Source organism: Pelodiscus sinensis, chromosome 7 (genome assembly GCF_049634645.1).
Source record: "Pelodiscus sinensis isolate JC-2024 chromosome 7, ASM4963464v1, whole genome shotgun sequence".
Taxonomy (NCBI): domain Eukaryota; kingdom Metazoa; phylum Chordata; order Testudines; family Trionychidae; genus Pelodiscus; species Pelodiscus sinensis.
Window position 1 is genome coordinate 64,491,946 of NC_134717.1, and position 20,697 is coordinate 64,512,642.

General features: G+C 42.7%; 1 protein-coding gene across 6 annotated transcripts in view; it reads right to left on the minus strand.

Annotated features, from left to right (window-relative positions):
- Nucleotides 1-16,087, minus strand: part of USP40 (ubiquitin specific peptidase 40) — a 42,332-nt gene extending 26,245 nt beyond the window's left edge. For 5 of the 6 annotated variants that reach the window (XM_075934094.1, XM_075934095.1, XM_075934096.1 and 2 more), the window contains exons 1-15: nucleotides 15,938-16,087; nucleotides 14,262-14,480; nucleotides 12,777-12,844; nucleotides 11,594-11,707; nucleotides 10,776-10,940; nucleotides 9,668-9,814; nucleotides 6,927-7,070; nucleotides 5,472-5,600; nucleotides 4,720-4,824; nucleotides 4,234-4,341; nucleotides 2,880-3,204; nucleotides 2,057-2,138; nucleotides 1,760-1,931; nucleotides 1,424-1,508; nucleotides 53-123 (exon numbers count right to left, since the gene is read on the minus strand). In XM_075934094.1, coding sequence (XP_075790209.1) covers nucleotides 53-123; nucleotides 1,424-1,508; nucleotides 1,760-1,931; nucleotides 2,057-2,138; nucleotides 2,880-3,204; nucleotides 4,234-4,341; nucleotides 4,720-4,824; nucleotides 5,472-5,600; nucleotides 6,927-7,070; nucleotides 9,668-9,814; nucleotides 10,776-10,940; nucleotides 11,594-11,707; nucleotides 12,777-12,844; nucleotides 14,262-14,460 — 1,914 coding nt within the window. In that variant the 5' untranslated portion in view covers nucleotides 14,461-14,480; nucleotides 15,938-16,087. The other variant, XM_014573888.3, reaches the window with a different exon arrangement.
- Nucleotides 16,088-20,697: the final 4,610 nt, after the last annotated feature.

Genomic DNA, 20,697 nt, shown 5'->3' on the forward strand with positions numbered 1-20,697 from the left:
AAATCAGCTTCTCGGGCAATGTAAAATAGGATCTATTTTCCTGTTCTCTCACCTCCTTGCCATTCCACACAAAGACATCTGCCCCATCGGCAAGTCCAATGCCAGCCAAAGTCATCTCATCTCCTGAAAAGATCAAATCATCAAGTTTTTCCCGGTAGGTAACTCATGTCAGCTGGCAAACTGGACACAGAATAGATTTCTGTAACATTCGGATGTTCCCTCTAGATGTAAAGTCTGAAGAACAGATGAAGAAGAGGGCCCAGTCATGTAATGTGACCCAGGCCCATATACCTCTGTGGAGTCAACAGGCCTTTTGGTAGACATAAGGGTCCACCTAGGCAAATCCTTCTGCAGGGCTGTAACATTAATCTCTTATCTGTATGATCAATAACTTGCTATACAAGATTTAAATTTAAATTTTTATATTTAATAAATAACTGTTAAAGTAGTCATGTACTGTATCCTTAGAGCCAGCATCTGACATCTAAGTCTTTATGTTTAACTTTAGCATGCAACTAGCTCCATCTTCTTACCAGAATACAGACTAAATGACAATTACTTTAAATCCACAAAGAACACATGAAAATTTGCAAGAACACTTACAAACTTTTTTTTAGCTTCTGTTTTTCTGACATTTATGTTATACAAATATTACTTGAGCATTTTTGGCAACCTAGTTTTCTGAGGCAGACAGACCATGACCTACCCAAGTAAAAACTGAAGCAATGGACACTGCATATCGCTCAACAAGAAGTAAAGATTTTTTTAAATGTCTGTCCTAATATCTAAAATGACAAAGCCATATGAAGTTGTGTCAAGACTAATAAAAGACAAATTCATTATATCTTAATTGAGCTGTATATTGTGCTATTTATATAAAAAACCCTTTCCTCTTAAAGTTTTCACTCAGCTTAACAAGTCCAGTCCACTTCTGTTTGCTACTATCCGGCCTCTGAGATCTTAAGAATTAGATAAATACTACTAATAAAATTGTACACATCTGCAAATCTGATTAATTCTCAAAAAGAGACCTGAACTTTGCATCCTGCTTCCCAAAGGTTTCACAGAAGAGCCAGTGTAAGGATCATAAAACTTTATTATGTTGTAATATTATTTTATTTATTATATGTATTATCATGGTTCCTAGTCGTGGACCAGGTTCTACTGTCTTAGGTATTGAACACACACAAATAAATAACAGCTTCTGTTCCACACAGCTTACAGCCTAAGTTAAGTTTCCCATAAATAGGATCAAGACTGAAGAAATTGCACTGGATTGCAAATAGGTCAAACTGAACACTGAGGTTAATAAAATGTAATATATTCATCCAATAAGCTCAGAAATGGAATATCTTCACAATGCCATAAGCAAGATATAAAGGATGCAAATAAGAAATGAAGTCTTATTTTATGCTGGTCTTACCATCAAGTGTTTGGTAAAGATGAAGTCCAGCTGGTAGAGACTTTGCAATGCTGAGAATCATGTCTCCTTCCCAAAATTCCAACAGCTAATGGGTATAAATAAAACAGATTATGAAAAAAGTAAGAAAGTTGTAACCCCTCAGCAATGTTTCAAACTGATTGAGGTCTCTTCCAAACCTACTCTTCTATGATTTTAAGTAGTCTTTCAGACAGCAAAATATCAAATACTACAGACATTTTTTTCTTCTTGGAATACAGAGCACAGTCACATCCACAATTTTATGTTGTCACTGTAAAGATACAATGTTTATGTTAACGCTCAGAAAAGAGTAAATACCTGAAATATCGATTGCCGGACATCTCCCAGGGTTTTTCTTTTATCAATAGTCAGATCCAGCACACTGTCCTTCCGAGAAAGCGATGGGTGTAAGGCCCCGTTGTAAAGTTTATAGTGAGAGCCCAAATGGAGATGCAAATCAATATTATAGTCTGCAGAATCACAGTCCATCCTTTTAAAAAAGCATATCAAATATGCATCAATATCATCTGCCAAATTAGGATAATGATACTTTGCTTCCTTTGTAAAGCACTTTGAGATCTCCAAATGAAAATTATTGATGGCTATATTACATACCTTCTCTTGTGCAGTTCAATGTTGGCAGCATCCATTTCATTCAAAAGATGGTCAGGAACCCGGTATCTTGGATTTGCTTGTGCTGTGACCAAAGCAAGCTGATTAGCTTGGTTCTAGTTGTATAAAGCCCTACTGACAGTACTAGGAGAGGGTTCTCAAAGCCAGTCCTCCCAATGCAGTAGTCTTTTAAATTCTTTAATGAAGAAGGTGGTGGGTTCTTTTATAATGGAACCTTAAATTGCAGGTAGATACAACATGCACATTTTATTTCGGTTTATACTCCTATTACGTTTTATTTAATTAAATACTAGGCATAACTATTACAATCAACGTTTTTATAGTGTATTTTCATTACACGAGTGACTTATGTGTCTGTTTGTGGAAGATGCTGGAAAATATTGGCAACTGGAGACCATTAACTGCCTAATTTATCACCACTATTCACACCACTTAATTGAATTTCCTGCTAACACTTTCCTCCACTTTGTAGTGGGAGCATTTTTCTACTCCTTTTGAGCAGAACTCCACTGCTGGACTGTTGATTTTGTGTGTGTGTGTGTGTGTGTGTGTGTGTGTGTGTGTGTGTGTGTGTGTGTGTGTGTGTGTGTGTGTGTGTGTGTGTGTGTGTGTGTGTGTGTGTGTGTGTGTGTGTGTGTGTGTGTGTGTGTGTGTGTGTGTGTGTGTGTGTGTGTGTGTGTGTGTGTGTGTGTGTGTGTGTGTGTGTGTGTGTGTGTGTGTGTGTGTGTGTGTGTGTGTGTGTGTTTTAAGTAAAAGGAATTTTGTGGAGGGAAGAAAAATCCATCAAGGTGAATATTTTTCATACCTTCAGGTGGTCTTTTCAATTGGGATTTTCGATAAAACAGCATGTAGGCACTCTCTTTACCCTGAAATTGTTTCTCAATATCCTTCTCCTTAATGGGCTGGACTTTTGAATCATTCAAGTCAAACCAATGGGAACCAGAGGTGTTGTCCTTCAACACTGTACATAGACTTTCTGAAGTCCACTGGACATCACTGTCCTGAGAAGGGCTTTGCAGACCTTGTCCTTGGGAATCTGACCCAAATTGGAGCTTATGGTACATTTCCTTGAGACTAACCTTATTTTCATCAGGACTGAGTAGAAATATCTGAGAATGATTCTGCAAATACTGAAAAGGAAGAAAAATACAGAAAAATGAAAGACACATCTATTACATGTGCAAAGCTGTATTTGCCAATTTCAGGCCTTCTTTGCATAGTTTGTTCTCCCTGAAGTAATGCCCACTTTTAGGTTGCTCTGAAAAATCTGCTTCTGCCATGCTTCCTAGAGTGATTCACCTTAATTTGTATAGAAAACCCCTTTCATTGCTCCCCTCATGTGTTAAACCTTAGGCTGAAGGCTTCTCAGGGCAGGAATCTTCCTTTCTTGTTCGCAGAAACACAGCGGGGATAGCTGCCAGAACCTGGTATGAGCCAGGACTGAGTCAGCCTGACTGCACGCCAGCTCCCAACAGCCTTTAAATGTAGAGCTGCTTATCTGTTCATTTTTGTCAGCTACAATTACCAAAGTACATGCTTCTGAACATCCCTACATATGACCACTGTGATATAAGGTTTCATTTGATACCTCACACAACATTCTTCTTAGATAAATACTATGACAGCAATATAGTGGGGGTAGTGAACATTTGTCTGGCCTGATAAGAATTAAAGAGTAATGACCACCCCATAGGCCTGTGTCATACTCTCAAGATAAATCACTCAAAAGGTTAAAAATGAATTCAAACTCAAAATTCAAATCCAGCAGTTTCCTTTTCTATTGCAATGCAATTCTTAAGCTGCCAAGCCTGAGAATTTAGCTCAAGTGGTAATTTTTTGGATGAGTTCTGAACTACCAAGGAGAAGGATTCAGAATAAGAGTTTCATTACCATCATGACAATTGAGCTGCTAGTTCAAGAACACTGTATTTTTAAATTATTAGCATCTTTATATGTACTGGCATTTCTAAATACATTGCTTTCTGTATTTTCATTCATAAATTAGACTTGCATTACAGATTACTTGCTGGGAAAGAAGAGCCACTGCTATTATTATTAATATTTGAAATTTCATAAAATCACCAGTTTAAAAATCTTAAACTTTTAGGCTTAGTTAAAATTAACTAATGTATCTATGTCGATTTTTCTATTTTTGTTACCTTTCGTATAGGTCCATATTGTTTCCGGTATTTTTTGTTCCAGGACACTCCTTTCTTCTCCAGTAGTTTCTGCCCTAACTGATCCACAGGAATTTGTTTAGATTCTTCCTAACAGAATACAGTTAAAGATTTTGAGCTGATGAAATGGTGGGGGAAACCACAAACACACCAAGAAATATACAATAAACAGAAATGGTAATAAACCAATTGATTTTACTAGCCTTTGAAACAGCTGGGGTAAACTACTTTAAATAATTAATGGCGTAGCCAAACAAGTATTCAGAGAGAACCAGTGAATGACTACTTGTATTATACACTGAAAGTGTAAAACTGATTTTTAATATAATTCAGCTCCTTGCTGAATTATTAGGTCAAGTTTAGATTTTCCCCACTCCTCCACCCCCCACTTATCCTCTCTCTACATTTCCCTTCCCACTTTCAGATCAGTAATTAATTGGGAGCAGTAAAGATGTTTACATACCATACCTCTGATAAGATCTCTTTCAGGACTGTCAGCGGATTCTCCATTTCTTTGACATTTTCAGTTTCTTTCTGATCCTTCTCTTTAGACATCAGTTTGCTTTCCTCCTCCTGAAAAAGATCATTTATAGGGTCCTTACTACAAGGCTATGGAAATAAAGATTAGTATGTCAAACAGAAATGCATATTTTTCATTTTGATTTCTAGCACAGATTCTTCTCTCTCACAGAAGTATTAGAGGAGATGACAAATGTTAGATTCAAAGATTGCCAGTGCAAACAAGATTCAGTGAATAGAAATTCCAAGAACTTTTACATTGTAACAAAATAATTCCTGAAGAGGACTATCAAACCTCATACAGGACATTGAACACTATAGCTGCTGAAATCATTTTCAATTTCTGATACAGGATGGCCAGCATCAGAGACAATGCTGAAAGTCTAACATTCTAAACTTGGTAGGCGCCTGGGAGCCAAAATCACTGTCTAAACCATATGCTGTGACCTAACACAGCAGGATAGGAAATAGACAATCAAAATCAAGTCACAAAGTTTGATGCGGTTTCCAGTCTCTGATTAGAAGAAATAATTCCTCAGCTGTATAAGTGGTCTGTTCTCAATATAGGAAAGCTTAAGTGAAGGCCTTACTAGACTATTTTCGTTGATACAAAGTGTATATTAAAAACATTACAGCATTTCAAGGAATTGAAACTCACCAAGCAGGAGAAAAGCCACACAAAATGAGTGTTCTAAACTTACTTTCAATTGCCAATTTCCCAGTGCATCTACATCTTTGATATATACATGGTAGTGTCCTCCATAGCAGCCACCTTTGTGTATAATAACAGAGAACAGCTCATATATGTACTCCGAATCATCCAAATGAGTCTAAAAGAAAAGGAAATTAATGCATTCTATAAGTCTTTCACACAACTGGAAAGAGGATTTTACACTACGGATAAAATTTCAGGCAATTTATGGGGAAACAGAGCCATCAATGCAGTTCTCCATTATCCACCACTATCCCAGAGTCAGAGATACATTTGACCAAGCCAAAAATGCATTTAACTACTTTAGAAATAAAATATTTTCAATAACAGTGGTCAGAAGATGTTATGAAGTCCAGGACTAAAATGAAGTTCAAAAAAGAGCTAGATATAGTCACAGAAGATAGGTCTATCAATAGGTATTAGCCAGGATGGGCATGGATGATGTCCGTAGCCTGTTTGTCAGAAGTTGGGAATGGGCGACAGGTGATGGATCACTTGGAAATTTCATGTTCTGTTCGTCACTTCCGGGGCACTTGGCACTGGCCACTGTCGGAGGATAGGATGCTGGGCTAGACGGACCTTTGTCTGACCCAGTATGGCCATTCTTATGTTCAGCATAAAAGTATAAAACATGCCAACTCAGCTGTCCCTGAAATAACTATTCATACTTATTGAAGAACAGCTAGGAGCTCCATTAGCTAATACCACGCTGAATATTTCAATTGAATGCTGTTGAAAACATGTTTGTTTCCAAACAAAAGATTATCATAAACAAAGTTTATACCACTTACTCCTAGGCATAGTTGTAATTTTCTGGAAAGTTAGAAGTAAATGTTTAGGAATTCTATGATAAAAGTGACTTCTTGAGAAATATCGGCGTGGATGACTAATTTTACCAAATCCTCTATAAGGCTTTGTTAATTTTCTTGAAATTTTGCAGAGATTAACAAAATAACTCAAATGTAGCCTTTTTAAAAAAATTAAATAAAAGCAAAATAATAATAAGCTCCTCCATTAAAAGTAATGTTGAAAAAATTCTTCCTCAACTGCCAATTTGTAGAACTTTAAAGACCAAATCCATGGTGATTTTACAACTGAGTTGCTATGCAATGCTATTAGGCAATACCAACACAAAAACTAATTTTCAGCTAATGAGGTTTTTGCCTGAGAATGTTCAATTAAGTCTTATGCTGTTATTGATTTTTCCATTTGTCAATACTACACATAAAAGCTTTGCTTTCACACAGGAAATATTACAATTTCCAATACTATTAAAAGAAATCTCTTTTGGAAGGACAGATTGGAGTCAGAGGGAAAGCCATAGAGGTTCTCCAGTAAATAGCCTCTGACCTGACCAAGGAGATAAAATGAAATATGGCTCATCCTGGAGATAAATTTCCCACATATGCAGCCAGAGAACAAATTAAGATAAAACTGTTCAAACCTGCTCACAAAAAGGCCTGAGGTTTATCCGGATAGGGAACGTATAGCAGCTCATTTCCTTGTATCGCTCACACTTCTCAAAGTCAAAGTTAAACCTCAGGAGTGAGACAGTAAGAAAGGGAGGCAACTTACGTAGTTTAGCAGACTGTAAAAAGAACAAAAAGTTTTACGTATAGGTTTGTGACAGATAAGAAGCAGCACGCTCTCTATTCTAAACACAACTCTCAAACTACCAGGAGAAGGCCCCCTAGAATCCAGCCATGGACCTTCCCCCCCAGCCGGGAAATCACACTCCCTCCTCCCCAGAGCCCAGCTGAGCCTCCTCCCCCTCAGACAATCATACTCCCTACTAATCAGCAGTGGATTTCCCGCCCCCAGACGCTGACAGACCCTACCCTTCTAGAGCCCAACCAAGGAGAGAAAGCCTGATGTGGGGTCCTGGGCTTGCACAGAGTTTTTTGCACTCCACTACCTTCTTCCTTTAGGGTGTGCTGGGAACCCTTAATTTCCCTCACCCCACCCTCTTGTCTTCTATTTATGAGCTGGGCTCTGCTGAGTCCAGCAGCCCCTAGTAGCAGCCAACATCTTTACAGCCCATTGGAGGGGGGGGGGAGGGGAGTTGTTGTGGAGATTCTTCATGTACAGTATTGTCTGCAAGATTCTGCATTGTGCAGTATCACAGAATTCCCCTGCATCAAAGGCTAGAAATGCAAGAGGCTCAAAGAGGTTCAGCCAATATCCTTCACAGAATCAGGACCAGAAAAAGATGAAAAGAGCAGAGTATGCTCTAGCTCCATTGGCAGAGTGGGAGTCACAAAGCAGCTTCCTGATTCTGAAAGTATGCCTACACAGGGAAAATTTGGAATTATATCTTTGCATTCATGCAGATTCACCAACTGCAGCAAGAGTGGAAGTGCTAATGTACATCAGGGACAGGCATTTAACAATTGGTTTATCCAATCTGTAAAAAGAGCTAGGAAACACTCCGATTAGCCAGGGAAATTTTGTAGCCTTTGATTAGAGGATTTGTCAAATCCTGCCCAGAGCCATCAGTCTAAATGGGAAAGTAAGATTCTTTCATAATCTGCTTTTAATAAAACTGTTTGCACCAAACAGTTGTAACCTTCTGATGTACTCAAAGTTCTTTAGATGCAGCCTGCCCTCTCCAGTCTCACCTCCACCCACAATGGGGATAATTTTACGGTCGTGGTCACCAACCAGTAGATCGCGATCTACCGGTAGATCTCAGGGGCTCTAAGAATAGATCTTGAGCCCTCTCTGAACTGCACGCCTGCACAGTACATTTACATTAGATTTCCTCATTTGAGGAGCAGCTACTCACCGAGCAACACCACAGGTGAGTAGCTACGAGGAATGGTGGGAGCTAGAAGGTCGGGAGGGCTGAAACACCCCAGCAAGCTGACTGTGGCTTTCAGCTGAAAGCGGCTGCCCCGCGCTCCAGCTGATCAGCAGCTTCTCCTCTGCGCCTGCCCACGTGGAGCTTGGTGCACCCTGGCTGAGCACCATGGCCAGCTGGCTGGGCAGCCGCTTCTTTTCCCTCCAGCCCGGCTGCCCTGCGCTCAGCCCAGGGAAGCTGCGTCTAGCTAGCTTCCCAGGCTGAGCGCAGGATCACAGATGCCCATCTGATGGACCGTATATGACTAGCAATCTCAGACTACAACCCAGACTTCAAGACACTGGCAGATACTGTTCATTCACAGGTGTCACACTGAGACTTTGTTATTGGAAGAAAAAATATATAATTATCAATACTTGATTTTAGATTTACAAAATAGCAGAGAACAAAATGTATAATTGTAAATGCTTCATTTGACATTTAAATAGCATGAATTAAAAACAGACCATTTATTTCATAACTATAAACATGTGATTTTAATGTTATATATTGCATAATTTAAAAATAAACTGTTTAACAGAGTGTATAAGGGCTGGGGATAGCAAGTGATGGACAGGAGAATAGAGAGGATGGGGGCTTCAAGAAAGGGATGGGACAGTAGATCTTCACCTGTTCTGGGACTTAAAAAGTGATCTTGGGTGTAAAAAGGTTGGAGACCACTGTTTTACGGTAAGGGAAGAAAGCTGCTCCTCAACACTGACAGACCGTCAGAAAAATTGTCTAATTTGCTAAACCTGAACGAACACTTGGATGCTAACTCAGACTAAACTAGCACGTGCTGAAGTGGTGCTATAAATCACTACGGGCTTATCTAGACTACACTAAAGTGTCGAAAGAGGAGAGCTTTCAAAAGAGAAAGTAGTTTAAATGCGGCTTTTTCGGCGAACCCCCCCTTTGTCGAAAAACTGTGTAAACCTCGAAAAAGCTCCACTTTCAAAAATGAGATCGGAAGACGACATGCAAATTACCAGGGAATTTGCATATCCTCTTTCGACAGTTTAGTGTAGTCTAGATAAGCTCTAGAAGATTATCACTGATGAACTGATACTTTATTTGCCCAAACCTTACCCCATCCATCCAGGGTCTCATAAGAAACAGCAACAATGTACATGTTACATACAAGACATAAAATACTTTCAAAATTTCTTTAACTAGTTTCATAGCAGAAGGAAAAATGAGAGGTCTTCTCACATGTTTCCTGCTTAAGTTGACAGCTAAGAGTTTATATAGTAACCAATTTGGCAGAGAGTGCCAAAGCTCTTCCTACTTATCCAAATTCCTGAACTGCTGTTAAACTGGATGCTATGGACCAAGAAACCCATTACCTTTGCTGCTTCAACCAGTTTGTTGCATGCTCCGCATCGGTACAAGTTATCATTTTCAAAATATTCCTCTTCCACATACATGTTCCAGAGGGCCTCCTCCAAGCCAGATACATCCTTGACTGCCACTGTTAGATCTAAAAAATCCTCCTATATAATAATACAGCAGAGAACCAAAGTAAACACATTGTGCAAACAAAGCTGAATTTTGATATTTGGTATACTGCAGCACACTTGCCTGTAGGTACAATAGCAGATTTGTTAAATATAAAGAAACACATTTATGTAAGTTAGGGATGTGAAAGGTTAACAGGTTACCCAGTTAACCGGTAAGCATCACCCTATGCAGGTAATGCTTACCAGTTTTGGCTAACCGGTAGGAGCTGGAACAGTTCCCCACCTGCCATGGGCAGGTGGCCCGCAGCGAAAAGAGGCGGCTCATGTTCCAAGCTAAGCTGGAGCAGCCCCCAGCCTGGAGCTCATGTTCAGTTGGTTAACTGGGATTTTACATCCCTAATGTAAGTCATGTGTCAGGATTAAGGAAATTTATTTCTCTCTTCACTTTACTTCAGTGATACTAGTATTTGTAAGTTTTTAAAAATACTGTTTCATTCCTCTTTGTGAGGAATTCAGCTTTGTCAGAAATCCTGGTTGTAAAACACACGTCAGACAGATTAGGGAAAGTAAAAATAGATTGCAAAATGTGAATAAAACAAAAGGAGTTTCACTGTAGTAACATTGTTACTTATATCTCTAACCATATCTACCCTAGGTGATACATGGCAACTCAGCTACATACTACCAGTGCTACCGGTTTATTTTTGATGACTCATGCCTCACTGTAGTCACAGCTTACGAATACCAGCCAAGATTCAATATGAACAAATAAGCCTAGAATTTTTCCCGTGTTTAGAAGACTGCAGAGTCCTAACACATAAAAGCTGCACAGTTCCAATACATTATTAGAATTGTCAAAATAATTAATTTGCTTGGAATATTTTCCTAGATTAAGCAAGCATTTACAAGTACTGGAAATGGAACTTCTGCAATTAACCAGAACCTGGTTAACAAGTTGCCAACAAGCTATGCTATAACATGCCTATGAATTTACCTGTCTCTCACTGACATTCTTGCACTCCTTACAAACAATCTGGTTAACAACAGTTCCATGATATAACCGATTAATAAGATCATGTCCAGAAGTCCCCACAAGGGAAGTTTCCAAAGCACTGAACAGAATGCGATTTAACTCCTGTACATCATGTTGTCTCATCTCCTACAAGACAACACAGGATACATTTTTAAAAGGGTTTATTAGTGCAATCTGCTGCTTTCCATACTATGATTAAACATTTTCTAAAAGCAATAAACAGTTACATTAGAGACATAAAGACCTTAAAAGGAAGCAAGATACAATGTGAAAGCAGCCCACTATCAAGAGAGGAATACTGACTTGTCTTAAGTTTGTTCCTCTCACCCCCACCCCTGTGCAACTACTTTTCAGCCTTAATTTCCTTCCATTATTTCTCCTATATTCATGCATAATATTGTCCATGTCAAACACACTACTTCCACTGAACACAGTGGGACTATTCCTCTCTTTTGTAACATGAAATATGTGCTGATTTTCTTAAAAGACTTATAGCCACAAGCCATCAAGCAAACAAAAAATGAATAACTACTGAAATATTTTATAAATATATTTTGTGTCTGCAGAGACCCATTTACTTGTTCTCCATCAGAAATAGATAATATATGTACTTTCACTGGGGATGCAGACAAAACAGAATACTTGCCCAATTAAAAATGTATTTCCCAGTTTAAAAAAAAATTAAGACATTTTCTCACAGGTCAAAATATTTCAAGCCTCCTCTCTCTCTTTTGGAAGAAACTCTTTCAAGCTATGTCCTTACTCATACCATACTATACCTCATTGCTGTTCCATCCAAAACTCTCAGTGAGATCTGTTGTAGATGCAGCCTGCTGATCTAAGAGCAAAAGCTGAGCAAATAATCGTTGTAACTGTAATGGAATTATTCGAACCTAAATGTTTAAAAACAAAAAGTTTCAGGAAACAACTTCAAAACCAGTAGTTTAAATAAAATGAATTAGGATTTAGCACAGAAGCGAGAACAAGCCACCAACAACCCAATAGCATTTATGTTCTAATTATAACTTGGCCTACTTAATTCGCAACTGTATAAACATGGATACATCCTTTCTTTCCAAAATCTAGATAATTATTTATCCTTCTCAGTTAAGTATCTCAGAGAAACTAAAAAAAACTTAAAAACAACATATAGTCATACAGCACATTAGAGACTAACAAAAAATGTAGATGGTTTCATGAGCTTTCGTGGGCACAACCCACTTCTTCAGATAAATGGAGTAAGGGGTCCAGGGTACAAATCTTTCTTTGTTGTATGACTATTTGTTGTTTAAGTTTTTCAGTTACAGACTAACACGGCTACCCTTCAAACACAGAAATTCAAGTTCATTATTTCAACAGTGATAAATTAATACACAGAAAGAAAAATCATTAATCTACATTTAATCTATCATAATATAAACAGTAACTTTTTTGGGAATTTTGTATTCTTTTGTAACTCAAAAAAACCAAAGGAACATGGCCATAGGAGATTTAATTAAATCATAGAATACAGAAACAAGATCTGTTTTCCAATACTAACAAACATTTTTAAAATAAAAATTAGACTCCACCCTGTAACATCTTATATACAGGTAACCCACAACATCCGTGAGGCTCCAGAAAGAAACAGCAGTACCACAAACAAGAAGTCACAGAATAGAAGCCTTAATTAGTAAAGAAAATCTGGAACAGTACTGGACAAGTTTTGGGCCTGCTCTTGCTCTGCCATAAGTCGGAAGGATTTTTGCCATTGGATTCTATAGAAGTAAGATCAAGACCTATGATCTTATGGAGAAATAACTGGTGCACTGGCTTTTGACAGTGCCCAAAACAGAATTCTTGCCTTTCCATAAGCTATTATATTTCTCAGTATGGTCAGATATTGTATTTACACTCTTGATTCAAACCCTCATTTTTCTGATTCAACCTACAGCAGAGAATAATAAAAGCAGAGTTAAACACCTTAACATCTGGTTTATTGATATCTTCCAGAGAACCAAGTTCTTCAGGGCCTAAGGAAAACAGTGCTTCTGTAATGGAAAAGGAAACACGACTTCAAAATAAAGCATCTGTATACATACATCATATTTTTATTCTTTCAGTGAAAAGTTTACATGTTGTCCCGTTAGCAATCACAAATATCCCCAAAAGCACCTTAAGAAATATATCCCTGAATGACATTTGCACTTTTTTGTACCAATTTATTTTCATCCCATCCAAATAAAATACCAATACTAAGAAATATACAAAGGGTTAGCTGTCTTGGAAGCACTGCTTCTTAAGTTAGTAGTTATACGAAAAGTGAATGAGCGGCAGTAAGAAGGTGTGACAATATTTGTGTCAATATGATGAGAATTACACATATAACTAGACATGATATTTATCTTTCTGCAGAAGTGAGAGAATAGCTTTATGGACTACCTGCTCTTTGTTTCCATCTCAGCAGCTACAGCTTATCTGGAGTGAACAGTTTTGGAAATTGGCTTTCAATATGTAATGTTTTATAAATAACTGACAATTGGCAGTGCAGAATGTCTAGTACAACAGCATTAATATGATATATTGCTGGTAGAGGCAAAAGCAGAAACTTTGGTCTTTTGGATATGTAGAGAATCTTTTACAGTTTTAACTGGATTTTCTCTGTCTTGATTATTTACCCCAACCCTACCCTCTCCCCCATCAGCTTTACTCCATACCTGACCTTCTTGTCTTTTATTCATTTCTCTTCTTGAATAAATCCCCTCCCACATCCCAAAGAAGGGGGAAAAACATGGAACATGGGCTACATCTAGACTGGCATGATTTTCCGGAAATGCTTTTCACAGAAAAGTTTTCCATGAAAAGTATTTTCGGAACAGAGCATCTAGATTGGCATGGACGCTTTTCCGCAAAAGCACTTTTTGCGGAAAAGCATCCGTGGCCAATCTAGATGCCCTTTTCCACAAAAAAGCCCCGATTGCCATTTTTGCGATCGGGGCTTTTTTGCGGAAAACAAATCTGACCTGTCTACACTGGCCCTTTTGCGCAAAAGCTTTGCACAAAAGGACTTATGCCCGAATGGGAGCAGCATAGTATTTCTGCAAGAACCCTGACCATGTTACATGAGATCGTCAGTGCTTTTGCGGAAATTCAAGCAGCCAGTGTAGACAGCTGGCAAGTTTTTCCGGAAAAGCGGCTGATTTTCTGGAAAAAATGCCAGTCTAGACACAGTCATGGTGTTTGCTGTTATCCCATCTTTCACTCCTGCTGGTGTGTTCAATTCTTCCCTCCATCCTGGGATTCTGATCTATTTAGCCTGATGCTCTTTGGGGTAAGGAATGTCTTTTTCATATCTGTACAGTGGCTAGCACAATGGGGCACCATTCTTGGTTGGCCCTTAAGCACTACTATAACAAACATGGCTAATATAAAAGTTACATTAGAAAGTTATATTTTAAAATATAGTACCTCTAAATTCTGGTGTGAAATGCAAAGTCTGGAGAAGAGAATTAAGGTAGCAGGTCCCGCCTTGATTTTTGATACCACTTAAGTTGGTGAACTCCCTTGGAGCAGGAGTTTCAGTATCTTTGGACTTCGATTTCTTCCCTTTTCCACATTGATTATTTGATACAAAGGAAAAGTCCTCTTCAAATAAGTCCCCAAACATTGTGAATCCACACTATAGTCCTTCAGAGAGCCAATTAAAACAAAAACGACTCTTTAGCACAAAAACTGCAATCTTATTTGGCTATGTACTACACGTTAATTCAAATTCAAAAGTGCTCAGGCTTTTACCTATACAGAGGGATAATTCTGAAGGTTTAATGTGTACCTTTGAAATCTAGTTGCAAGTCTATATGTGCATACTTATTTTGGAACTAAAGAACCCTATTTTGAGTCTGGTAAAAATAGGGCTTTAATTCCAAAGCAAGCATGTGCATGCACAGACTTGTAAGCAAACAACAGGTATAAATCAACACCAATTTAGGCTTTTTCTGCACTTTTACTTTAACCTGGCAAGGTGGCCTTGGCATAAGCACTGGGAGAGTTTTCCCAATGCTCTAGATTAGCAATGGGCAACCTAAGCTAGTGAGGAGATTGCATGAGTGGCCCTCCATCTCATTGGACTAGGAGATTGTTATAACCAAGATGTATCCCAGGATAGGGTAGTTTTGCTAATTATGCTTGGATTACTTAGAATTTGTCGGGGTGTGCCAACTGAACCCTAACAGTGCTTTGATTGGATGCAGAGTAATTGCACTGCTTCGACTGTCACCGTTTGTATGCAATTAGCACACTCTTCACTTCACATGCGTGTCACTTTAGTAATAAGGTAGGGAAAAAAATCTAAGCAGGCGGAAGCCAGTGGAATCCAACAACCCTCTGACTACGTCTACCCTGGCATGATCTTGCGCAAGAACTCTTTTGCAGAAGAGAACATCTACACTGCCATGTGCTTTTGCGCAAGAGCATCCATGCCAGTGTAGATGCTCTCTTGCACAAGAAAGCTTTGATGGCCATTTTAACCATAGGGCTTTCTTGTGCAAGTAATTCATGTTGCCTGTCTCCAATGGTCTTGCGCAAGTGGGCTTATTCCTGAGCGGGAGCATGATAGTTCTTGCGCCAGAAGCCCTGAATTCATACATTAAAACGTCAGAGTTCTTGCGCAAGAACTGGCGGCCAGTGTAGACAGGCAGCAAGTTTTGGTGCGCACAAGACTGTGCCAATGTAGACACAGCCGCTCTGTGGGCAACAGGAAACAAGCCACACGCAGAACCCTGCTGGGTCGCAGAGGGGCCGCACGCTGTTCACCAGGGCCAGGAGGTGAGGAGCGCACAGCGCTGGGAGGCCGCTTTCCAGCCTGGACCTTGCTGCGTTCAGGGCCGGGTGCCTTTCCGCCCCGCTGGGTGCAGTCACCTACCAGGCAGCGCCTCTCAACGGGCTGGGCGGACCCCAGGCTGCGGCACTTCGGCCCAGACCGGGATTGCGGTGGGTCTCGGCTCCCGGGGCTGCCCGAGCTCAGGCGGGTTGGGCACCCCCGCTGTCCCCCCCCGTGCTGGGCTGACACAGGCACCCACGCGCGACGTGACAGGGATCGGCCCCGCACAGCAGGGGGCTGCGAGGGGAGCCCCGGCCCCGCTCACCGCTCACAGCCGGGACGCGGAGCCGCCCCGGCCAGCCGCCGCCGCCATGCTGGTTTGGGCTCCGCCCGCGGGGCACGCTGGGACAGGGAGTCTTTCTCTGCGGCGCCCGCACGGCCGCCTCGCGCAGCCGGGACTACACCTCCCACAAGGCACCGCGCACCGGCCGCCAACCGCCGGAGGGGGACGCCGCAATGCCTCCTGGGAGAGGCGGGCGCAGGGGCTGCCGGGAGAGGCCGCCTCTGAGGTGAAATGGCGCCTCCCCTGGCCTCGGGGCCGGCCTCTCCTGTCGTGTACGGCGGCCGGGCAGGGGGTGCGCCTAGTGCCGCATGTGTCCGCTTGCAGCAGAGCCCGCCAGCCCCTCAGGCCTCCCTCCCGCCTCAGCAGCGCTGGGCCCGTCTGTGGAGACACGCCCGGGCGGGAGCGGGCAGCCGCTGCCTGGGGTCCCGCGGGAGGGGACGAGGGGTCTGAGTGCCCCACGAGCGCCGCTGCAGCAAACCTGACTGGGCTGCGTGCGGGGGGTGTTGCGAGCAGGGCGGGGCAGGCCTGCTGCTCTACTCAGCGCGGGGTGGGCCTCGGTCGCCCGCTTCTGGGCTCCGCCTTCCGAGAAAGGTGGCGAGATTGGAGATGGCCCAGAGAAGAGCAGCAGGAGTGAGGAACGTGCCTGACAAGAGAAGATTGAAAGAACCGGGCTTGTTCGGTTTGGGAAGTAGAAGACTGGGAGGGGACGTGACGGGGGCCTTCAGAGAGCGGAAAGGGTGTTAAAAGGAGAGAGGGAAAAAATTGTTCTCCTTGGCCTCTGAGGACGGGACAAGAAGCAATGGGCTGAAACTGCGGCAAGGGAGCTTAGGTTGGACATTAGGAAAAAACGTCCTGTCACAGGAGGGGTGAAACACTGGAATAAATTGCCGAGGGTGGCTGTGGAATCTCCGTCTCTGGAGATATTTAAGAGTAGGATAGACAAACATCTGTCAGGGATGATCTAACTAGAGCTTGGTGCTGCTGTGAGGGCAGGGGACTGGACCCCATGTCCTCTCAAGGGTCTTTCCAGTTCTAATGTTCTCTGAGTCTCTGCCTCTGCGCCCATCTCAGTATTTCATTAGTAGTACACAAGTATGAATGTCTTTAGCACACTTGAAGGGGGAGAGGGGGTCCTGAAATAATTTTTCTTGCTGAAAGTGGGATGCTAAGCAAAAATGTCTGACTCGCTGCCTTACCAAGCACCAGGGGTGGAATTCCTACCCCCCCCAACTCCATTCAGTGCAGTGTCTCTCTAAATCCGTGGTCCCCAACATGGTGCCCGCGGGCGCCATGGCGCCTGCGGGGGCATTTCTCGGTGCCGGGCCCGAGCTGGCTTGGCCCCAGGCACATGGCGCATGTGCGGTGCCGGAGCTGGCCCCGGGGGTATGGGGGGGCCCGGGCGCCCGGCGGGCAAACGGCCACGCCCCCTGGTGCCCGGCAACCCCAAATGGTTGGGGACCACTGCTCTAAATAATACTAAGAGCACATGGATTCAAATACTACACATGTTTTCAAGCTTGTTCATTCATTCACAATCATTTACAAAGTCAATTTGATCTAACAGCTTTAAGAAAACCCCTGTGATCATTGTTATCTGGAAACAAATTAGATCTATAAATAATTAACAATGTGACACTATGTACTTGCTCCTGAAATCTGTTTCGTCTTCAAGGAGGAAGGTTGATCCAGGCTTCACTTGCAACTTCGATTCTCTACATTTGCATCCCTCCCCCAAAAGAGGGTGCAAGTGTAGAAATACCCTGTCAGAGTTAATTAGAGATCAGTAATGGAGCATTGCAGCAGTTAATGGCACATAATTTAAAAAGCAAGCCCCTGGAAACTGTTTATTTGCTCTTGTGAACAACCATATTTCCTGAGGAGAGCTTGGCTTCATATTCTACTAATAAAGAGAAGCAGTGGCCATTCTGAAGGAGGGCTAGAAACACTCCACAATCAAGGAGTAACCATTGATAATCATTCTTTGAATATGGTTTTTCAACAAGTTCCACATTCACCTTGTAGTAATTTAATATAGACCACATTTGTTTCCTTTTGAGAATGTCAAATGAAAGTGTGTCCAAAAGTCTTCCTAAAATCATGATAGATTACATCTACAGTTTCTCCCCTAACCATAAGTCCAGTAACCCTGTCAAAGTAGGAAACACGTTCATTTTGGAATTTGTTCTTGACAATTCCATGTTGGCTATTATTTATTACCCTAGTATCCTTCTGGTGCTTACAAACTTATTTTTTAATCATTATTTCCAGTATCCTTCTCTGTATCAAAGTAAGGCTGACTGGTCTGTAAGTTCCCAGGTTCTATTCCTTGTTTTAAACTTATATACCACAGCTGCCCTTCAGGAGCTCAACTGTTTGCCATGAGTTCTTGCAGATAATCCTAGTGGTTCTGGCATAGCTTCAGCTAGTCCCATAGGGTACGTCTACACTACAGCGCTAGTTCGAACTAACTTAGTTCGAATTAGTTAATTCGAACTAAGCTAATTCGAACTAACGCGTCTGGAACTAAAAACTAGTTCGAATTAGCGTTTTGCTAATTCGAACTAGCAAGTCCACATTGAGTGGACTCTGAACAGGGCTTAAGGATGGCCGGAAGCAGTGCCGGCAGGGCATAAGAGGAGGACTTAGAGCATGGAGATGCTGTCTCAGGCTAGCCGAGGGCTGCGCTTAAAGGGTCCCGACCCCTACCCCGGACAGACAGTTCTAAGGGGTGCCCCGCTTGTAAAGCAGTCCTGGCTTGGATTGCCCGGACTACCCACACTGGGCACATCACACCACTCGGCCATCAGCCTGGCTGCACTTGCCGCAGGCTGCCATCTGGGGAGAGGGGGCAATCGGGGGGCTGCAGGAGAGCTTCCACCCCCAGAAGCCCACAGAGCCAGCCCAGTCCTCCCCATCGGGGGCTCGTACCCCATTCCTCCCTCACCTCCTTCCACTTACCCTTCCCTAGCCCCCCTTCTTATTGATGTACAAAATAAAGATAACGTTTCTTCCAACATTGACTCTGTCTTTATTGAACAAAACTGGGGGAGACTGGGAAAAGGAGGTGGGAGAGGGGAAGAGAAAGGCTGGGAGAGGGGAGGGCAACTAACATGATCAGGGGTTGGGAACAGGTCCCAGATGAAGAAAGGCTACAGAGACTGGGACTTTTCAGCTTAGAAAAGAGGAGACGGAGGGGGGACAGGATAGAGGTCTCTAAAAGCAGGGGTTGGGTGGAGAGGGTGCATTCAGAAAAGTTCTTCCTGAGTTCCCATAAAGAAGGACTAGAGGACACCAAAGGAAAGGAATGGGTAGCAGGCTTCAAACTAGTAAGAGAAAGTTGTTCTTGACAAAGCAAATAGTTAACCTGCGGAACTCCTTGCTGCAGGAGGCTGTGAAGGCTACAACTAGAACAGAGTTGAAAGGGAAGTGAGATCAAGTCATGGAGGTTGGGTCCATGGAGTAGTCTTAGCCAGGGGGTAGGAGTGGTGTCCCTGCCCAAAGTTTGTGGAAGGCTGGAGAGGGATGGCACGAGACAAATGGCTTGGTCACTGTCTTCGGTCCATCCCCTCCAGGGTCCCTAGGGTTGGCCGCTGTCGGCAGACAGGCTACTGGGCTAGATGGACCTTAGGTCTGACCCAGGACGGCCATTGTAAGCTCAGAGCTCAGGGTCGGGGGTCTCAGTGGACCCCCTTGATTTTCATGCACACCTGCTCCTGGGTGGCCAGGCTGGCAGCTCTCCTGCCCTAGCCGGCCACTTTCCTGTGCCTAGTGCGGAGATCGTGGACAAGGTCCACGATGTCCGCACTAGCCCAGGAAGGTGCCCGCCTCTTGCGGTCCAGGGCAAGCTCCCGGGAGCCACCAGCCTGGTCCCGGGAAGAGGGGGTGGGCTGGGGGACATCGGGTGGGTGGCTCTGTGCCGTGCCAGGTGCAGGGTCTGCTGGCTGGGTGCTGGCAGGCTTGCACCTGGCACGGGCACCGTAGCCAGCCCGTACCCCTTTAAGGGGTCCGGGGCCGGGAGGGGGGCAGACGAGTTTCCCTGGTGTTGGCCAGAGTGGCCACCAGGGAAACCTGGGGAGGGCTAGCCTCCCACTAGTTCGAATTAAGGGGCTACACACCCCTTAATTTGAACTAGCTAGTTCGAACTAGGCTTAATCCTCGTAAAATGAGGTTTACCTAGTTCGAACTAAGCGCTCCGCTAGTTCGATTCAAATTCGAACTAGCGGAGCGCTAGTGTAGCGCCTATTAAAATTAGTTCGAACTAACGTCCGTTAGTTCGAACTAACTTTGTAGTGTAGACATACCCTAAATTACTGTAAGGTGAATTTTATCAGGCCTTGCTGACATAGATACATCTACCCTATCTAAATATTTTTAACCAGTTCTCATCTTATCCTGGCTCTTGTTTGTCCCTCCTTGCTAATATTAATGATGTTACACAGCTAGTTTATTAGCTCTCCTTCCCCTATAAGTAGTGGAGTTACACTTTCCTTTGTTTTTCTCATCTTCCCAATATATTTATAGAACCTCTTCTTATTGTCTTGGGGAAACTAGCTGGGTGTGTGGCTGTGACACCCACGCTGACTGACCATCGACCAGAATTTAATTTTCACCCCTAACGTGCAGAGCCCAGAGTTCCTCAGGTGCAGAAGGCAGCAGCTACTCGATGTTCTGAGGACTTTGCCTATACAGAGTGGGTGGGTGGGAGATGGACAGGTTTTGAGGATGTGGTTTCACAGGGAACA